The sequence below is a fragment of the Erinaceus europaeus genome, chromosome 16 (assembly GCF_950295315.1).
Source record: "Erinaceus europaeus chromosome 16, mEriEur2.1, whole genome shotgun sequence".
Lineage (NCBI taxonomy): Eukaryota > Metazoa > Chordata > Mammalia > Eulipotyphla > Erinaceidae > Erinaceus > Erinaceus europaeus.
The window spans coordinates 30,502,426-30,521,652 of NC_080177.1; the positions used below are offsets into that span (position 1 = coordinate 30,502,426).

The 19,227-nt window shown below is 37.6% G+C and overlaps 1 protein-coding gene across 1 annotated transcript in view; it reads left to right on the forward strand.

Moving 5' to 3' along the window:
• Window positions 1–19,227, forward strand: part of KCNH5 (potassium voltage-gated channel subfamily H member 5) — a 447,738-nt gene that overhangs the window by 307,627 nt on the left and 120,884 nt on the right. Inside the window, exon 9 of the mRNA XM_007530917.3 lies at window positions 6,501–6,753. Coding sequence (XP_007530979.1) covers window positions 6,501–6,753 — 253 coding nt within the window. The remainder of the gene's footprint in view (window positions 1–6,500; window positions 6,754–19,227) is intronic.

Genomic DNA, 19,227 nt, shown 5'->3' on the forward strand with positions numbered 1-19,227 from the left:
GAAGTTGTTAAAGCATGTAAGATATTTTCATGAAGGGTGTGATTTATTTTTGGGGGGGGGAGGCAATTTGGCAAGAATTTTAAAATATTCTTCTTTTTTTTTTTTTTTTGACTCCAGGGTTATTGCTGGGTCTCAGTGCCTGCACCATGAATCCACTGCTCCTGGAGGCCATTTTCCCCCCTTTTGTTGCCCTTGTTGTGGTTATTATTGTTATTGTTGTCGTTTGTTGTTGGATAGGACAGAGAGAAATGGAGAGAGGAGGGGAAGACAGAGAGGGGGAAAGACACCTGCAGACCTGCTTCACAGCCTGTGAAGTGACTCCCCTGCAGGTGGGGAGTCAGGGGCTTGAATGCTGGTCCTTGTGCTTTGCGCTACGTGTGCTTAACCTGCTGCGATACTGCCCAACCCCCCAAATATTCTTATATTCCATTCTACCTGCTAATTTTACTTCTGAAAAATTTATCTGTAGACAGTCAGATCCAGCTATAGGGTATGCATTGTTGTAATATGATTTGAGCAAGAAAAAGCTAAAATTCTTAGTATCCACTTCCAATGTAATAGTTAAGTCACTTGTGTTGCTATCATGTTATAGGATAACATAGAGTGCTTTAAATTATATTTCTAAACAAATATTTCATGACATGGACAGTGATTATAATATACTGAAATAAATATAGAATACAGAAATAAAATAAAGGCTGGTGTGTTGGCACACTTGGTTGAGTGCACATGTTACAGTGTGCAAGGACCCAGGTCCGAGCCCCAAGTCCCCACCTGCAGGAGGAAAGCTTTGTGAGTACTGATGCAGGATTGTGGTGTCTCTCTGTCTCTTGTCCTCTCTACCTCTCCTATGCTCAATTTCTAACTGTCTCTATCCAATAAATAAAGATAAAAAAGAAATAAAATATTGAAATAAAAACTATATATTCAAGTTTTATGAAAGTGACATATGTATGTGTTACAGTAGGTATATTTTGCTCTTAAGGTTATTTTATAATTCTAATAAGGGTTGTTAAATACATTTGTAAGTATGTTCAAAGAATGAATTAGAGAATGAAACTGTTTGCTACTCTCTAGTCAAGGAATTCCTTAGATAATCTTGACTTAACTTCTAGGCTTCTGACTAAAACTTTTTGTAAGATTTTATGGCATTACTGATATCATAGTGGACAAAAAATAATGGGGGAAAGGACTAGAGGAGGCAGAGAGATCGTTCACTGGGTAGGTTGCCTGTGTTGACATTCATGTGACCTAGGTTGAACCCTGAAGTCATATGGAAGGTGCTGTGGCATTGGAGGATGCTCAGGTATTGTGGTGTTTGTCTGAACAGAAAAAGTGGCTGTGATCAGTGAAACTGTGCTTGACTCTGGGTTCTCACACTATATGCTAATGTGTGAACTCTTATCAACCAGTAAGAGATGTTTAATTGCTGGAAATGAAAGTTTGAAACCTTTAGGCTGAAGTCCTTACATTTCTGATGCTTTTAACCTAAATTATTTACTAAATTTAGTATTACTAAATTCTGTAAGATCAGTTTTTTTTTTTTCCCCAAGAACCTTAAGTATGCATGATTTCACTGCTCCAAGGATGGTTTTTCATTCATAGAGACAGAATGAGAGAAGGAAAGACACCACACTAGAACTTTGGTATCATAGCACCTCCCATATGGTGGTGGGGCTCAAACCTGGGCCATGAGCATGACAAAGCAGGTCACCCATACCCACTGAGTTATCTCACTGGTTTAAGAGTACTTTTATATCTTGTATGTATAAATTGTATGATTTATACCAAATAGAAGGATACCCTATTTTGATGTATGAATTAGAGGTGACCACACAAAGAGAATCACTATCACAGTCAAAATCACAGTAAAAAACAACAGCATGTGCAAATGTAAAGTGTTTTGAGAAACTTGGCAAGTTTGATAAGTAAAAATATTGAAAGTGGAATGTCAGATTGAAGGAACCTGTCTTCTAAAAGATATATATATATATATATATATATATATATACATAAATATATATATATTGTATTTCAGCTTTACCTGCTAAGAAGAAAGTCACCTGATAACTTTCAGAAATCAGCATAATCACATCATAATCTATGCTTTAATGTGTTGAAGTTAGGGCTTTGTAGTCTAAAGAAAGTATTATAATACCTCTTCTTGGTCTTGGGTTTAATGGAACTAATATCATACATAAGTTTAAAATGTTTCCCTTTTCAAACTATGACATTCTAATTGGTTGAGGGGTGATTTACAGAATTCAAAGAATGATTTCAAATACTCATATTTCTTCCAAAATATATTGTTAAAGGATCAAAATCTAATCATTACCTCTCCCAATGTGAAGAGGAAATTGTCAACCCTGGAACCTAATAAAAATCACTTTAACCTTAATTATAATTTCATAAGTTATCTACCAGCAAGCTATGCAAAAGAGATCAGCTATGATATTCAAGCCTAAGTACTTTGACATTAGGACCAGTATACCTGGTGTGAGAATTACCTTGAATGATAATTTTATCATAAATGAGATTTCCCTTGTCTAAGACAATTTTAATGCACACATGTACAAAAATAATGCTGGTTTCATAATAAATACACTCTACAAAGCACATAATTTACAAGAATGAGGAAGAAGTCTACCACTGTGATTTTAGTATATTTCAATACTTGTAACTTTATGACTTCTGGAGTTTAGTACAGAGTATAATATCAGTCATAATAATGAATAAGTTAGTGGCATAAGTGAAATGAAACTGAAAAAGGAAAGATTAATTTAAAAATAATAGTAATAAGATGGACTTAAGGGGGATAAAAGAAAAGATGTACTTAAGATAAAAAGGAAAGACAAACTTTAACTAATAGTTATGGCAGTTATCTTTTAGATATGCTACTAAACAGAACATTGCTAACACTACGAGATTTCATTTGCACTATGAACCCTGAAAGAATTAATTAAAGGATGTAAAGTGACTTTTACCAAAGTTAATAAAAATCCTGTGAGGTGGATGGAATAGAGATAAAATGGTGTATTTTTCATTAAGTTATCTGATATGCTGTTTATGCATACATATAATTATTTTAAAAGTACTTTTCTTGTTTCTTTCTAGCACTTATTTAATTTTCAACCTGGGAAATATACTGAAATTAACTAATTTTTGAAATATTTTAAGATTTATGCTGACACACTGTCTTAGTTCTACCCAGAAAGTCAATAAATAGCCAAAACACACAATTTGGAATAGAGTGGAAAATGAAAAAAGAAACCAGGGAAATTTTTTTTTGTAGAAACCAGTACAGCAAAACAGTTCATAGGAATACTCACTTTCAGTAGAGAAAGTGACATTTTCTTTATCCACTAATGTATGTAAAGCTAAGCCTGTTCATTTACATATTGCAAAAATTATGAAATAAACACTGTCATTCCATTTTTACAGATGAGGTTAAGTTAAACAATTTGCCATAGGTTACAGAGATAGTACATGATAGATTTAAACTCAGACCTGTGTCCTCTTAAGGCCAATCTTTTATGCTACATATAAAAAAATAACTAAAGCAAACTAGAATATTTAACAGCTAACCTGACTTTAAGACCCTGGGAAAACAGAGTTACTGAAAGGAATGGATGGGGGAGTATTGAAGTAGAAGGTTTTGTTAGGTATAATAGGCTTAGAACTTTGGTGATAGGTGTCTTGAGTCTTAGGGCTATGTGGGTATATGTATCTCTATGGGAAAATAGAATCCTAAATTTTCATATTAAAAACCAATGTTAAATTTAAATTATATATAAATAATGACATACCATATCATGGCACTTTTCTCATTATATTTTAATTATCTCTTTACCTGCCTACTTCCTGTTTATCTCCTCCAAGACAAAAACAGTGTTTGTGTATCCTAGTTTCAAGGACATCAGCCACAGTAACATTAAATAAGTACTATGAACAACCTATGCTGTTACAAGTTGCTAAAGGCTAATATGGGCATTGGCAAGTTGACTCATACCCCCAGCCTGTTTCTGTTTTTCTTTAATGTGGTAGGGCTCTGAAGAGGTGAGACTTCAGGACATACTGGGTGAGGTCATCTGCCCAGGGAAGTCAAGATGGAATTGTGGATAGCTGAAAGGCAGTGATATGAAGCAGGACAAAAGTTTTTTTTTTCCCCTTTTGTTGCCCTTGTTGTTATTTTATTGTTGTTGTAGCCATTGTTGTTGTTGGCGGTGTCATTATTGTTGGATAGGACAGAGAGAAATGGAAAGAGGGGGAGAGAAAGATAGACACCTGCAGACCTGCTTCACCGACTGCGCTTCAGGGAATGTGCGCTTAACCTGCTAATTTACTGCCCCAACAAAATGTTTTAAGGAACAAGAACCACTCTGATCTCACTCTCAGGCAGAAGTTGAAAAACAAGATCAGAAAAGAAAGCACAAGTAGAACCTGAACTGCACCAAAGTAAAAGACTCTGGGGTGGTGGTGGTGGGGGGGGAGTACAAATCCTAGGAAAGGATGACAGAGGACCTAGTGGGGGTTGTGTTGTTATGTGGAAAGTTTAGAATTGTTATGCATGTACAAACTATTGTATTTACTGTCGACTATAAAACATTTATCCCCTAATAAAGAAATTTAAAAAGAAAAAGAAAAAACAGAGGCCTGGGCAGTGGCACACCAAGAAAAAAAAAAAAAAAGAAAGAAACAAGAACCAGAAGGTAGGAAACATAGCAAGTGAGAATAGCGATTTAGGGTGGTAGGAAGCTAGGAATTCTATTTTGGGTATGTTCCTAGGGGAACATGACTGGTAATTTTTGCTTGAGCCTGATAGCTAATCTGAAAGTGGACTAAAAATGTATTCTGGGAAGATGGTGGCAGAGTCGAAAACAGGACTAGAAGGCTGGATTAGGGCAGAGACTAGCTCCTAAACCTGGATAAAACATATAAATACAATTGACTATTTACCATTTTGATCTGATCTGAGAACCATTTTCTATTCATATTTAGCACAGGAGCCTGTATGATATCCAAGTCCTTATCAGTCTGAGCTTGAAGTCCATGGTCATAGCTGTGATCGTTCTAGGCTATGCTCATTTCAGGAACTGTTTTCTTCAAGTGACAAATTCAGACTACCCAGCTTCCCTTTGGAGAGTGGGAAGTCCTTACAAGGCCTAGATAATTTTATAAAGGCTAAAATGCAATTTGTACATGAAGGAAAACTATATTGTATTAAATATGTGGTATAACTTAATGGGGAGAAATCAAAATAGACCTCAGCTTAATATACTGAAATTCTATCAATGATGTTTCTGATTGTAAGAAATGGTTTGCCAAAGGGGTTGAGAGAAAGGATTCTGAGTTTTCACATGCATCTTACAAGTAGGTGATATTGATACTGACTTTATTTCAATAATCATAACATGCTTGGTGATACGTTAATTAATATGATGATAAGGTCCATTCTTTTTGTGTGTGTGTGTGTGTGTGTGTGTGTGTGTGTGTGTATGTGCCACCAGAGTTATCACTGAGGCTTAATGACTACACAGTTCTACCAACACACATGGCTATTTTTCTTTTTCTTTCTATTTTAATAGAAAATAAGAGGCAGAGAAAGAACTCCTTCCTTTGAAAGAGGAGAGGGAAAGAGGAGTCAATTGCAGCACTGCTCTGCTGTTTGTGAAGCTTTCCCTCTGCAAGTGGGGACTTAGGGCTTGAACCCAGGTCCTCACATATAGAGACAGATTAAATTGCAAAATTAAAATAACTCCAAGTGAAGCCAGCATCTCATTTTTCAAGGGTGCTATTTTATTTTATTTTATTTATTTATGTTTTTTCCTCCAGGGTTATTGCTGGGGCTAGGTGCTAGCACTATGAATCCACTGCCCCGGGAGGCCATTTTTTTCCATTTTTTATTGGATATGACAGACGGAAATTGAGAGAGAATGGGGAGGTAAAGAGGGGGAGAGACAGAGACATACCTTCAGACCTGCTGTACCACTTGTGGACCCTCCTGTAGGTGGGGAGCCAGGGGCTCAAATCTGGATCCTTGTGCGGGTCCTTGTGCTTAACCTGGTGCACCACTACCTAGCCCCCTCAAGGTTGCTTTTTTACTTTGTAATGTGCACACTTAACCAGATGTGCCACTGCCTGGCCCCTGTTTTTTTATTTATTATTTTTCTTACTACACCAATATGGAGTGATGTCCATTATTCTGAATTTTCATGTAGTTATAAAAAAAATCTAAAGCAGAGGCTGGATTAAATGACTGTCAATGCCCTATTTTAGTTGGGTTTTTGTGAAATTATATATTATTTTGTGATTCTGATCACCTTATGATTGTGTTTTTTGTAAGGGTAGAACCTTGATAGCAGAATTGTTTCTTGTTAACCCTTTCCAGCCATCTAGGAAAGTATCTATAGACCTTGTTATAGTCAGTAGATATTTATTGGCTTACCACCCCCACCATGGTCCCTCTCTCATCACATTTATTCATCTCTCACTTTCTTCAGGTTCTGTCCATCTGTCCCAAGGACATGAGAGCTGATATATGTGTCCATCTAAACCGAAAGGTTTTTAATGAACATCCTGCTTTTCGATTGGCCAGCGATGGGTGTCTGCGCGCCTTGGCAGTAGAGTTCCAAACTATTCACTGTGCACCCGGAGACCTCATTTACCATGCTGGAGAAAGTGTGGATGCCCTCTGCTTTGTGGTGTCAGGATCCTTGGAAGTCATCCAGGATGATGAGGTGGTGGCTATTTTAGGTACTGTGAACTTTTCTAATGTAGTAGCAAACACATAACAGTTTTAGAGATTTTGCTTTCTCGGGTTTATTAAGAGAAATTCCCTTCACTTTGCTAACTTTGGAAATGAGGCCACTAATGGAATGATGAATCTTAGTGAAAATTAGCAATGTGGTTTCATCAGGGAACCTCAGTATTGGTCAGTCTGAGCTGTATGAGGATTCTATTCTACTTACTTTGATAACAGTAGGACAGTACCTTTTCTGCGGAGCTGATCATAGTCTAAGGTTTCAGGTATCCTTCATGTTGGGAAGAGTGAAAATACAAATAATTTGTGGAATGAGTGTCAGAGTAGTAACCTACAGTGTTGGTCTCACAGGGATAATAATCTGTCCAGTTCGATTCTTTGCTTAGGAAGTAAGCAAAATGCAAGTAAATTAGCTAGTTAGTAAATTAGCTAAGGTTTGAGTAGAGATTATCTTTAAGTTATTCTGCTTCACCACAGTATCTAGTAAACTGAAAGTGATGAAGGAACAAATAAATTTTGTTTGTTATACGGGGCTAATCACAATGCAAGTGAATTTAGGTTTGCATTGCTGACTTTACATATTCACAAACCAGGAAAATTATTTGGTCAGTAGGAAATTTGTTTTAAAATTCAGAGGCCTGGTGAATGGACATACTAATAAAAAAGCAGTGACATTTAATGAGACAAATTCATAGATATACTTGATAGCAATATAATATGTATGTTCTTTGTAAAAATTGCTAAATAACCGGTTAGATCATATCCTGTTCAATTATCTCCAGAAAGTTCATGTGATTCATATAACTTTTAAAGGAAACAACAACAAAATCAAATAATCATATCTTGTTTTTCCTCAAGTAAAACATGTCAGAATTGCAAGATGTCAGCTCCATTCTGATCAAAGTTTTCATGCCTTGTGTTTCACAAGTAAATGAGCTCAATTTATAAACTATTGAATTTTTTTAGTTAACATGGTTAACTACTACTACAGCTTGTGTGCCACTTATTTTCAACAACAAATGGACTGACTACTGTATTTTTAACAGCTGCAAAGCAAAATCTAACTCTCAAATGAACCGAACAGTAACTTGAAAACGACGGAATAGAGTATTATTGAGAAGCATTGACCCTTGATAGGAAAATATATTCTGTAAAATTTGTATTATAGAAAATGGTTCAGGAACTATTATTTGTAAAACTTTTCCTAGCTGTTTAGAAATATACAGTTATGAGTAGATTTCTTCTAGGAACTACCTTTAATTTTGCAAAAATGATAATAATAAAGCACTATAGAATCAGCATGATGGGTTTGTTTAATGCTACTTAGTATTTGTTCGGCTTTATTCACTGTAGTATAAAGGAGTAATATATCATCCTTCATCAAAAGTGTACATTTCACCAGAACAATCCTTTGTGATGAAATGAAGCGTGTATATACTACAACCATTTTTATTTGCTGAAAGAATAGGAGAAAACACAAACTCGACACGGTGTATTTTCTTTACCTGCATGTTTGTGTCAATAGTGGGTGGGTGAATAGACATGAACATAACATACTATGGTAAAGTGAGTACCTTCATGATAAATTGCCTGAACTGTGTACTCATTGTCATTTGCTTTGCTCCATTTTCTTCCTTACCGCTTCCCCTGGGAAACATCTTTTTAGTAAAGGCTGGAGAAAGCCCTGAGTGCAGTGCCTCTGGGCTGGGTCTGCTAAACAGCAATCATTTGCTCAGTGAGATGGACAAAGTATATTTTCTTTTTTATTTTGAAATAAAATGGTAGCTGGTTTTGCCCAGTGACACAGGGAAAATGAACACAAGGGCTCTAGGTATCAGACCAGCTTCATCTTATACCTGTCACATTTTATTTCTTTGAGTGTGAACTTTTTGTTCGTCCTTCACAAAAAACTTGGGCTTCAGAAACTTTTCACCTTTTGGCTTTTATGACTCAGATTATTATAGTCACAATTCTCTAGCACCTCCTCTTCTTTTTTAATTTCCTTGGAGTTCTAACTCACTGTGTTTTAGCCAAATGGTAGATTTTTCTTGAGACAACAGAAGTTCTTTTGGGGGGACAGTGGATTTGTGATTTACAGCTAAGAGTAGAATACAGTAGTTTGGACATATGTAACATTTCTCAATTTTCCACATAACAATTGAACCCCCTCTAGGTTCTCCTCTGCCATCATGTTCTAGGACCTGAACCCAGTATTTTGTGTAATATGTCAACCCAGTCCAGTTCTGCTTTGTGTTTTCCCTTCTGTTCTTATTTTTACAACTTCTGTCTATGAGTGGAATCATCCCATCCATATTTATCCTTCACTTCCTGGCTTATCTCACTTAACATGATTCCTTCAAGCTTCATACAAGATGAGGTGGAGAAAGTGAATTCAGCATTTTTAGTAGTTGAGTAGTATCCATTGTGTATATAGACTGAAACTTAACCACTTATCTGTTAGACAACAGAAGTTTTGATAAGAAGTTATCTCACTCTTTTTATTATTTTAGTGGGCAGGTTGTTTACAGTTTAGTTGTTGACATATAGGTTGTTTCTCATCTCATAATAGGAGTCTATGAAACACTGTCATACCCAAATTTGATCCTTTTCCACCATCATGCACCAGAAACTCAAAGCCCTCGCCATCTTCCTTCACCTCTTCCCTTAGAATTCTTGGGTTTGGTGCAATATACCTCACCCAGTCCAAGTTTTACTTAGTCTTTTCCTTTGTGTTCTCATTTCTTAAGTTCCACCTAGAAGTGATATTATCTGATATTTATCCTCCTTTTGGTTTATCTGCCTAACAAGCCTCCTTCAAGCCCCATCAAAAAAAAAAAAAAATGAGGCACAGGAGATAACTTCATAATTGCTAACATCTTTGCAGGTGTAAAGTGGAATCTCCTTGTTGTCTTTACTTGCATTTCTCTGATGATCTGTGATTTTTAAGCATTTTTCAGGGAAGTGATCTCTTAAGTTAAAGGAAAATGCTAATATTTGGTAGGTAACTGGAAAATTAGTGGATAGTAGTGACAATTAGGATTTTCAGAGGCAGCAGGCATTTGGCAGGGTTGCCTACATTACGAAGACCCACACTGTCCTCACTGAGTCAGGAAAGACATAGAGAAAAGCTTTGGGGACTTTAGTGGTGGTGAGGTGTTGAAGAGAGGTGACTGGAGAAGACTGTAGACTCTAGTAGCATCTTTTGTAGGAGGATCGTGGGGCCCAGATACTCATCCTTGTATTGTCAGTGCTTATAGGTTCTATTTTCATTGCAAACCTTAATGTGCCCAAAGGCCCTGGAGCCTGTCTGAAGGGTTTTTTCCTAATGGTTGTTAATATACAATTGGCAGAATTGTAAATTGCCATACAGTTTCATTTTGTGACTCTCTTTGTGGCTATAATTAGGGTTACATGTCTTCAGAGCTTTCTGGCTTACAATACATATTTTCAAAAATAAAACAATTATTTTGTTTTGTTTACACTCAAGATGACTTCAAGTTTTTGTGAAAAAGGGAGCGCAAAATAGTTGCTTATCAGTGTGCTTCCTAATGTTTGATGACTATTCATTAATCTCCATTCTTCTTTCTCTTCTAATTTTTGACAGCTTAACTTTGGAATAATTAAATTGTAATAACAATTTGCAAAAATATTAGGACATGAAGACTGATATATATGTATCCATGTCATATATATATATATTTTTTTTTTTAATTTTTAGTTCAGTTGAGAAAATGGTGTTTTTTTCAGTTCATACCCTTTGTCACATTTTATTTTATTTTTTTTAATTTTTAATTTATAAAATGGAAATATTTATAAGACTATAGGATAAGAGGGGTACAATTCCACACAATTCCCACACCCAGAACTCTGTATCCAATCCCTTCCCTTGTTAGCTTCCCTATTCTTTATTCCTCTGGTAGTATGGACCCAGGATCATTATGGGATGCAGAAGGTGGAGGGTCTGGCTTCTGTAATTGCTTCTCCACTGAACATGGGCATTGACAGGTCAATCCATACTCCTAGACTGTCTCTCTCTCTCTCTCTTTTTTTTTTAATTTTATGTATTTATTTAGGATAGAGACAAGAGAGAAATTGAAAGAGAAGGGAAAAATAAAGAGACAGAAAAAGAGACACTTGCAGCCTTGCTTCCCCTCCTGAATCTTTCCCCCTGCAGGTAGCGACCAGGGGCTTGAACATGTTACAACCTGTGTGCTCAAACAGGTATGCCACCACCTCTGGTTACAAAGCTGTTGTTGCAGTGATAAAATTTCATGTATCTTCTAAATATGAGTCAGCATCCCTCACTCAGCACCAAAGTGCTGTGTCCCTCCACTATAGAAACCTAGACACTCATTCTACTTATAACCGTGCCCTCCCACCCTCTTTAATATTCTTGGATTTACTAAAAGTGAGCATAAGTTTATTAAAGTTTTACTTTGGATTGCCCCTTGTTTTCTTCATTTTTGCAGCTTCAGTGTCATTTTATTGATGGAATGTTGGCTTGTAGATTATTGTTATCCCAGAGGTATGTCACACTTCTCCAAGATAGGTGTTAGTGCATCTCCTTTTTAAATTTTTTATTGTCTTTAAAATTTATTTGATAGATATAGCCAGATATCAAGAGAGAAGTGGGGTATAGAGGAAGAGAAACAAAGAGACACCTACCCAGCGTCTAGAATATTTTGCCAGTTTCTCATGTCTTCAACTATTTCCTTTAGCGGTTGCTTACAGTATTTGATGTATAAGTCATTGACTCCTTTTGTTAACTTTATTTCTACATACCTAATTATTTCATGCTATTACAAATGAGACTATAATATTACAGTAGTGATTATAATCTTAAAATGTAATCCATAGAATTATGTTATTATTAGTGTATATATGTCATACTTATTGCATAATGAGATTATCTTGAATTCCTCTCCTACTTCACTGCATGCCCTTAAAAAATGCCATTAATTTCTGTGTTCTGCCCTATACTATATTGACTTATTGTCTCTAAGCATTTTAATGGATAATTTATGGCTTCCTACATGTATTATGATGCAATATTCAAATGGTAACATTTTTATTTATTTCCTAATTTGTAATCTTTTTTTTTAAATTTTTTATTTAAGAAAGGATTAATGAACAAAAACATAAGGTAGGAGGGGTACAACTCCACACAATTCCTACCACCCAATCTGCATAACCCACCCCCTCCCATGATAGCTTTCCCATTCTCTAGCCCTCTGGGAGCATGGACCCAGGGTCCTTGAGGGTTGCAGAAGGTAGAAGGTCAGGCTTCTGTAATTGCTTCCCCGCTGAATATGGGCGTTGACTGGTCGGTCCATACTCCCAGTCTGCCTCTCTCTTTCCCTAGTAAGGTGTGTCACTGGGGAAGCTGAGCTCCAGGATACATTGGTGGGGTTTCAATCCAGGGAAGACTGGCCAGCATCCTGGTGGCATCTGGAACCTGGTAATTGCAAAGAGAGTTAACATACGAAGCCAAACAATTTGTTGAGCAGTCATGGATCCCAAGCTTGGAATAGTGGAGAGGAAGTGTTAGGGAGGTACTCACTGAAAACTCTAGTTCACTTCTGCTTTCAGGTATATATTTTGCAGTAGTTTATGGATACGTGTGCACATAAGCTCTCTCTCACAGAAACTGGTGTATATCTAGGTTATGGGACTTTGTTAGAAAGTGAACTACCTGAGATGAAATTAGAGTGTACTATAAAAGGAAAGGTCTCACCCGAGTAATGAAGCTGAAGGGTTGTCATTCCACACGTGAAGTCTCTGGATACAGTCTGAGGTAAAGCATGTTGAGGTGGCAATCGTTGCGTTGGTTAGGTTGTGATTGGCGGATGCAATATTATTTGGTTTGGATTGGGAGATGCATACGGGAAAGTGGGCCCTATCCAAGGGTTCCAGGACTGGGGGAAGTAGGGGCTCTATAGTGGAGATGTGAGGTTCCTGCTGTCTTAGGGTTCCAAAAGACAATCGATAGTTAATGTTATCATCACATTAATTGGTAATTGGGTTAACTTTGAAAAGTCCTTTTGTTAGGGTTTGCTGTACAGTACCCAGTATCTTGTATATAGCTGTGCTATTGGATGCTTCTGATCTACTTGGTCTAGGCTTTTGAGAGAGTCCACATATCAAATACACAGCCTATATATTAAAAAGATTCAGTTTGTGTTTTGAGACATATAATTGATTTTCCCCCTCTCATATTAATTAACTAGTGATTTATATGTCTACATTTTGCTAGGAGTGTACATAAACACCATTCCCACCACCAAAAGACTGTGACCTATCCCTCCCACCCACTCCCACCCCCCACTGGCCCAGGAAGCTGCATGTCTACCCCTCACCACAGGGTTTTTACTTTGGTGCCCTACTTACAATTTTATCAGGTCCTGCTTTTAGTTTCCCTTTCAGATCTTCTTACTCAACTTCTGTTGATGAGTGGGATCATCACATACTCATCTTTATCTTTCTGACTTAGCTCACTTAACATAATTCCTTCTAGCTCTGTCCAAGATGGGTCAGAGAAGGTGGGTTCATTGTTCTTGATAGCTGCATAGTATTCCATTGTGTATATATACCACCGCTTTCTCAGCCACTCATCTGTTGTTGGGCACCTGGGTTGCTTCCAGGTTTTAGCTATTATGAATTGTGCTGCTATGAACATAGGAGTACACACCTCTTTTTGGTTGGGTGTTATGGAGTCCTTGGGGTATAACCCCAGGAGAGGAATTAATGGATCATATGGAAGATCCATGTCTAGCCTTGTGAGAGTTTTCCAGACTGCTCTCCACAGAGGCTGTACCAATTTACATTCCCACCAGCAATGTAAAAGGGTTCCTCTGTCCCCACAACCTCTCCAGCATTTGTTGCTGCTGCCCTTTTTGATGTATGCCATTCTTACAGGAGTGAGGTGGTATCTTAGTGTTGTCTTAATTTGCATTTCTCTGACAATCAGTGACCTAGAGCAGTTTTTCATATGTTTGTTAGCCTTTTGTATCTCCTCTGTAGTGAATGTTTTGTTCATATCCTCTGCCCATTTTTGGATGGGGTCATTTACTTTTTTGGTGCTAAGTTTGCTGAGCTCTTTATATATTTTGGTGATTAGTTTCTTATCTGATGTCTGGCATGTGAAGATCTTCTCCCATTCTGTGAGGGGTCTCTTTGTTTGTTTCTTTGGATTTGCAGAAACTTTTCAATTTGATGTAGTCCCATTGGTTTGTTTCTGCTTTAGTCTTCCTTGCAATTGGGTTTGATTCATCAAAGATGTCCTTGATGTGTACGTGGGAAACTGTTTTACCAATGTTTTCCTCTAGGTATTTGATTGTTTCTGGTCTGACATCTAGGTCTTTGATCCATTTGGAGTTGATTTTTGTTTCTGGTGAGATAAAGTGGTTCAATTTCATTCTTCTGCATGTTACAACCCAGTTTTCCCAGCACCATTTATTCAAGAGAGCCTCCTTTTTCCATTTAATCCTTTGGGCCCCCTTGTCAAAGATTAGATGTCCATAGGTATGGGAGCATACTCATTCTTGTCTTGTTTCTGACCTGAATGGGAGCTCTCAGTATCTCACCACTAAGTATGATATTGGCTGCAGGTTAGTTATATATTGTCTTTGCTAAGTGATGTACATTCCTTCTATTCTTACTTAGTTTTTTTTTTCAGTCATAAATGGATGCTGAATCTTGTCCAAAACGTTCTCTGCATTTATTGATGTGATCATATAATTTTTGTATCTTTTTTTTAAGAAATACATATTTGTGATTTTTATTGGGCATATATGGTTTATAGAAAACAGTAAGTACAGGTATATGTGTTACATTTATGTTTTTTGCAAGACATTCTTTTTTTTTTCTTATTTATAAAAAGGAAACACTGACAAAACCATAGGATAAGAGGGTTACAACTCCACACAATTCCCACCACCAGAAGTCAGTATTTCATCCTATCCTCTAATAGCTTTCCTCTTTTTTAACCCTCTGGGAGTATGGACTCAAGGTTATTATGGGGTGCAGAGGGTGGAAGGTCTGTAATTGCTTCCCGGATGAAAATGGGCGTTGACGGTTGATCCATACTCCCAGTCTGTCTCTCTCCTTCCCTAGTTGAGCGGGGTTCTGGGGAATCGGAGCTCCAGGACAGATTGGTGGGGTTGTCTGTCCAGGGAACTCTGGTTGGCATCATTCTAGCATCTGGAACCTGGTGACTGAAAAGCCAAACAAGTTGTTGACTAATCATGAACCTAAAGGCTGGAGTAGTACAGATGAAGAGTTGGGGGTCTCCATTCTGTAGATAGCTAGTAGGCATATTTTTTATATTCCAAAGGCCCTGTGGCTATACTGGTGCTTTTTTTTTTTCCCTGAGCCTGAAATCTGATATGCAGGTGGATCCTAGTTATTGTCTGGGGAGGTGATGTCATGGCTGGAGAAAGGACTAGAAAGCTGGATCAGGGAAGAGAATATCTCCCAAATATGGGAAAGGTGTATAAATATTGTTGACTGTACACCACATTGATTTGATGTGATCTGTGGCCCCTATTCATCTTAGGAGCCTATGTGACCTCTGCATCCCTGTAGATCTGATGTCACATTCTGTGGTCATGAGTAGGAACATTCCAAGCTGTCCCAATATCAGGACCCATCTTCCTCAGGTGTAGCATAGACTACGTTGTCCATCATCGATTCAGAGGATGGAACATTCTCTACTGCTGTTGATCCAAGTTGAGGGTAAGGTCGTATGAGGGCCCACAAAGGGGTCTGTTTTATTGTGCAAGACATTCTAACTAACTCACCGTCATGCACTAGGATCTAAAAGCTCCCCACCCCCCACCCCACAGAGCCCTTTACTTTGATACAACACACCAAACCCAGTCCAAGTTCAGTTCTGCTTTGTGCTTCCCCTGTATTTTCTTTTGTTGACATGGTGAATAAAATTGAGTTGAGTGTGTGAAATCATCCCTCTATCATTGAGATAAGTTCCACTTGGTCATGTTGTACAATTTTTTTTAAATATTAAGTTGGATTCAGTTAATGTTATGTTGAATCAGAGTAACTTTAGCTTCCAAGAAAGTGGGAGTATTCCTTCATTGTCAATGTGGTAAGTTTAGAATGAATAGGTAATCGTCATTTTTGAAGGTTGGGTCCAACTCATTAGAAAAACAATCTTGTTCTGGACTTTTGAATTAGGGGAGAATTTTTATTTTTATTTCAGTTTCCATGTTTGTAAGTGGTCTCCCCAGGTGTTTGTTTCCACTTGGTTTAGTCTTGGAGGCTTGAGTAATCCTAAGAATGTGCCCATTTTTTCTAGTTCTCTAGCTCAGTGGCATGAAGTTGTTCATTGTATTCTGCATTATCTTTCTACTTCTAGATACTTGTTATAATTTTTCCCTTTCATTTCTGATCAGGTTGATTTGAATTCTTTCTGTTTTTTTCTTAAGGAGTCTAAGGGTTTGTTTTTCTTTACGCTTTTGCAGAACCAGTTCTTAATGGCATTGCTTTTATGTATTATTTGTTTTTGATGCCATTTATTTCTGATCTAAGTTTTTCTAAATGCTAATACTATTTTTTTAATTTAGATTTATTATAGTACATGAATTCTTTTTTTTTTTTTTGCAAGGACCATTTTGTAAGAAAGTAGACATGCACCATGTCATAGTTTCCTCCAACTGAAATGTGTATTATTTCTGGCTGAGAATCATTTCTTATGGGTGCTGGTCAACTAAGATGATTTCAACTTGGCTCATAAGCAGTGGCACTAAAGCTAGATTAATGAAGGTGGACTAAAAGATAGATTAATGTCAGTTGCAATGTAAGACATGAATTCTCCTATCTCTTGTAAACTTCCACGTACATTTGTCTTTGTCTTCTGGTGAAGTAAGAGACTTCCAATTATAAACAGCAAGCTTTGGTGGTGGGATAGATAGAAGAAATTGTGTTTCCAGAAATTTAACAGTATATCCTAAAAGATAAGGAAATTTTACTCACCTGGTCTCAGAAGTGTGTTGAAGACCATTTCTTTTTTTCTTTTTTCTTTCTTTTTTTTGTTTTTATTTGATAGGACAGACAGAAATTGAGAATGAAGGGTGAGATAGAGAGGGACAGTGAAATATTGACACCTGAAGCACCTGATTCTCTGCTTGTGAAGAATCCTGCAGGTGGGGAGCTGTGGGAGGCTCCAGTATGGGTCCTTGTTCCTTTCCTTGCACTTAGTACTATGTGTGCTTAACCAGGTACACCACTATCCATCCCTCCCACCATTTTATTATTATTTTTCTTCTAAAACCATTGAATTTCTTTTGTTCTTCTTTTGCTCGACCTTTCATCTGTAAAATAGGTTATTTGAGATTTTTCTTCTTTTTTTTGGTGTGGGTGTGTCCCGTGGATTTTGTTAACTCACGCCTTCATTTTCATTTGTTTCCAGAAAGGGTTAAATTCCCTTTTTGACTCACTAGTTAGTTCATAGCATGTTATTTTTTAAAATATTTATTTATTCCCTTTTGTTGCCCTTGTTGTTTTATTGTTGTAGTTACTATTGTTGTTGTTATTGATGTCGTCACTGTTAGATAGGACAGAGAGAAATGGAGAGAGGAGGGGAAGACAGAGAAGGTGAGAGAAAGACAGACACCTACAGACCTGCTTCTCCGCTTGTGAAGCGACTCCCCTGCTGGTGGGGAACTGGGGGATTGAACTGGGATCCTTATGCCGGTCCTTGCGCTTTGCGCCATGTCCGCTTAACCTGTTGCACTCTGCCTGACTCCCCATAGCATGTTATTTAATTTCTCCATGTTTGAAATTGTTTTTCTCCAACTTCTTTTTTCTGGTTTGCTTCTCATCTAATTCTGTGTAAAGTTGAATATAACTGAGCGTATTGATTCTTGTTTTGTATTCCAGCATGTGGTCTGTTCTTAAGACTATTCCTTGTAAAATTAAAAAAAAAGTTCTTTTAAAAAATTCTATTTATTTATTTATTTATTTTATTTTCCCTTTTGTTGCCTATGTCTTTTTATTGTTGTTGTAGTTATTATTTTTATTGATGTCGTTGTTAGATAGAACAGAGAGAAATGGAGAGATTAGGGGAAGACAGAGTGGGGGAAAGAAAGATAGACACCTGCAGACCTGCTTCACCACCTGTGAAGTGACTCTCCTGCAGGTGGGGAGTCTGGGGCTCGAACCGGAATGCTTAAGCTGGTCCTTGCGCTTTGCCCCACATGCGCTTAATCCGCTGTGCTACTGCCTGACTCCCCCCAAAATGTTCTTTGTTCATTTAAGAAGAATGTTCATTTAACTTTTGGAGGTGCAAGAGTTCTGTAAATGTCTAGTAAAGTCACCCTGACAATCAGTTTATTTAAGGCTCTTATTCCTATCTAATTTTTAGTCTGGTTGATTTGTTTACTGGTGAGAATGGGTGTGTTAAAATCTTAGTATTATTGTTTTACTGTCAGTGCTTCTTTAATTCTAATAATAGCTGCTATACATATTTTGATGTTCTTTCTTTGGTATATACATTAATAAATGCTAAGTCCTCTTGGATGGACTAAGTTCTAATCAACTTTAACCAACATTCTTCTAGCCAGTGGGGAGCTACTGTGATAGCTGGAGAAAGGCCCACAGATTCCCAGGTTGGGCTATGGGGAGGTTGACAAGCTATAGTGGAAGACCCTTTAACTTGCAGTGTCTACTTCTGATGCATACAGAAGGGGATTCAGAAAAAGGCATAGAGGTCCCCCTTTAAAAGCAACTAATTTAGGGCAATGCTACCAGAGTATAGTTAAAGGCCCTTTGGCCTGAAAGTTCTACCTGTAGAAGACAATCAGAAATAAGCTGCCTCAGACACTGGGGAAAAGCACACAGATTCACCATGTAGAAAGGGGTGGTGGGCAGTGCTTCCAAGGAAGCCAAGAAAGCCAGAGAGAGGCAGCCATTTTAAACCTTGTGGCTGCAAGCTGAGCTAAAGGGAAATGCTAAGCTGTAGTCAAAGGATTGTTGGTCTGTAGAAACAGGTCGGTAGGACTTTGGCTGAGTTACTGGATTTAGTAGGATGCCCACAGAGGTGAAGCTGTGGAGTTTTGTTCGGACTTGATATTGAAAATCTCCCACAAGTGCCAAGTAGCTGCAACCAAGTGGGGTTATAGTTTCAAGAGCGCAATGATGGCTCCGCAGCCCCAAATGTGTTGCAGTGAGATCATGCCCAAAAGTATAGCTTATCCTGAGGGAAACATACTGTAAATTGGACTAGCAGCTCAAACTTCAGCAAATCCCCAGAGACAGAGGGATAGGTCTGACACAATTTGAATTTGACTTTAGAAATGGCATCCTCAGCAAGGAAGCTAGTATTTACCATGTTGGCATTAGCTATCCCAAACAGTCCCAGTTTATACCCTACAATCTTCCATCACATACTTTACTGTTGTGTGAGTAAGATTATAGGGCTGCAGTGCCCAAGTTCTGGTAAGTAAGACCTT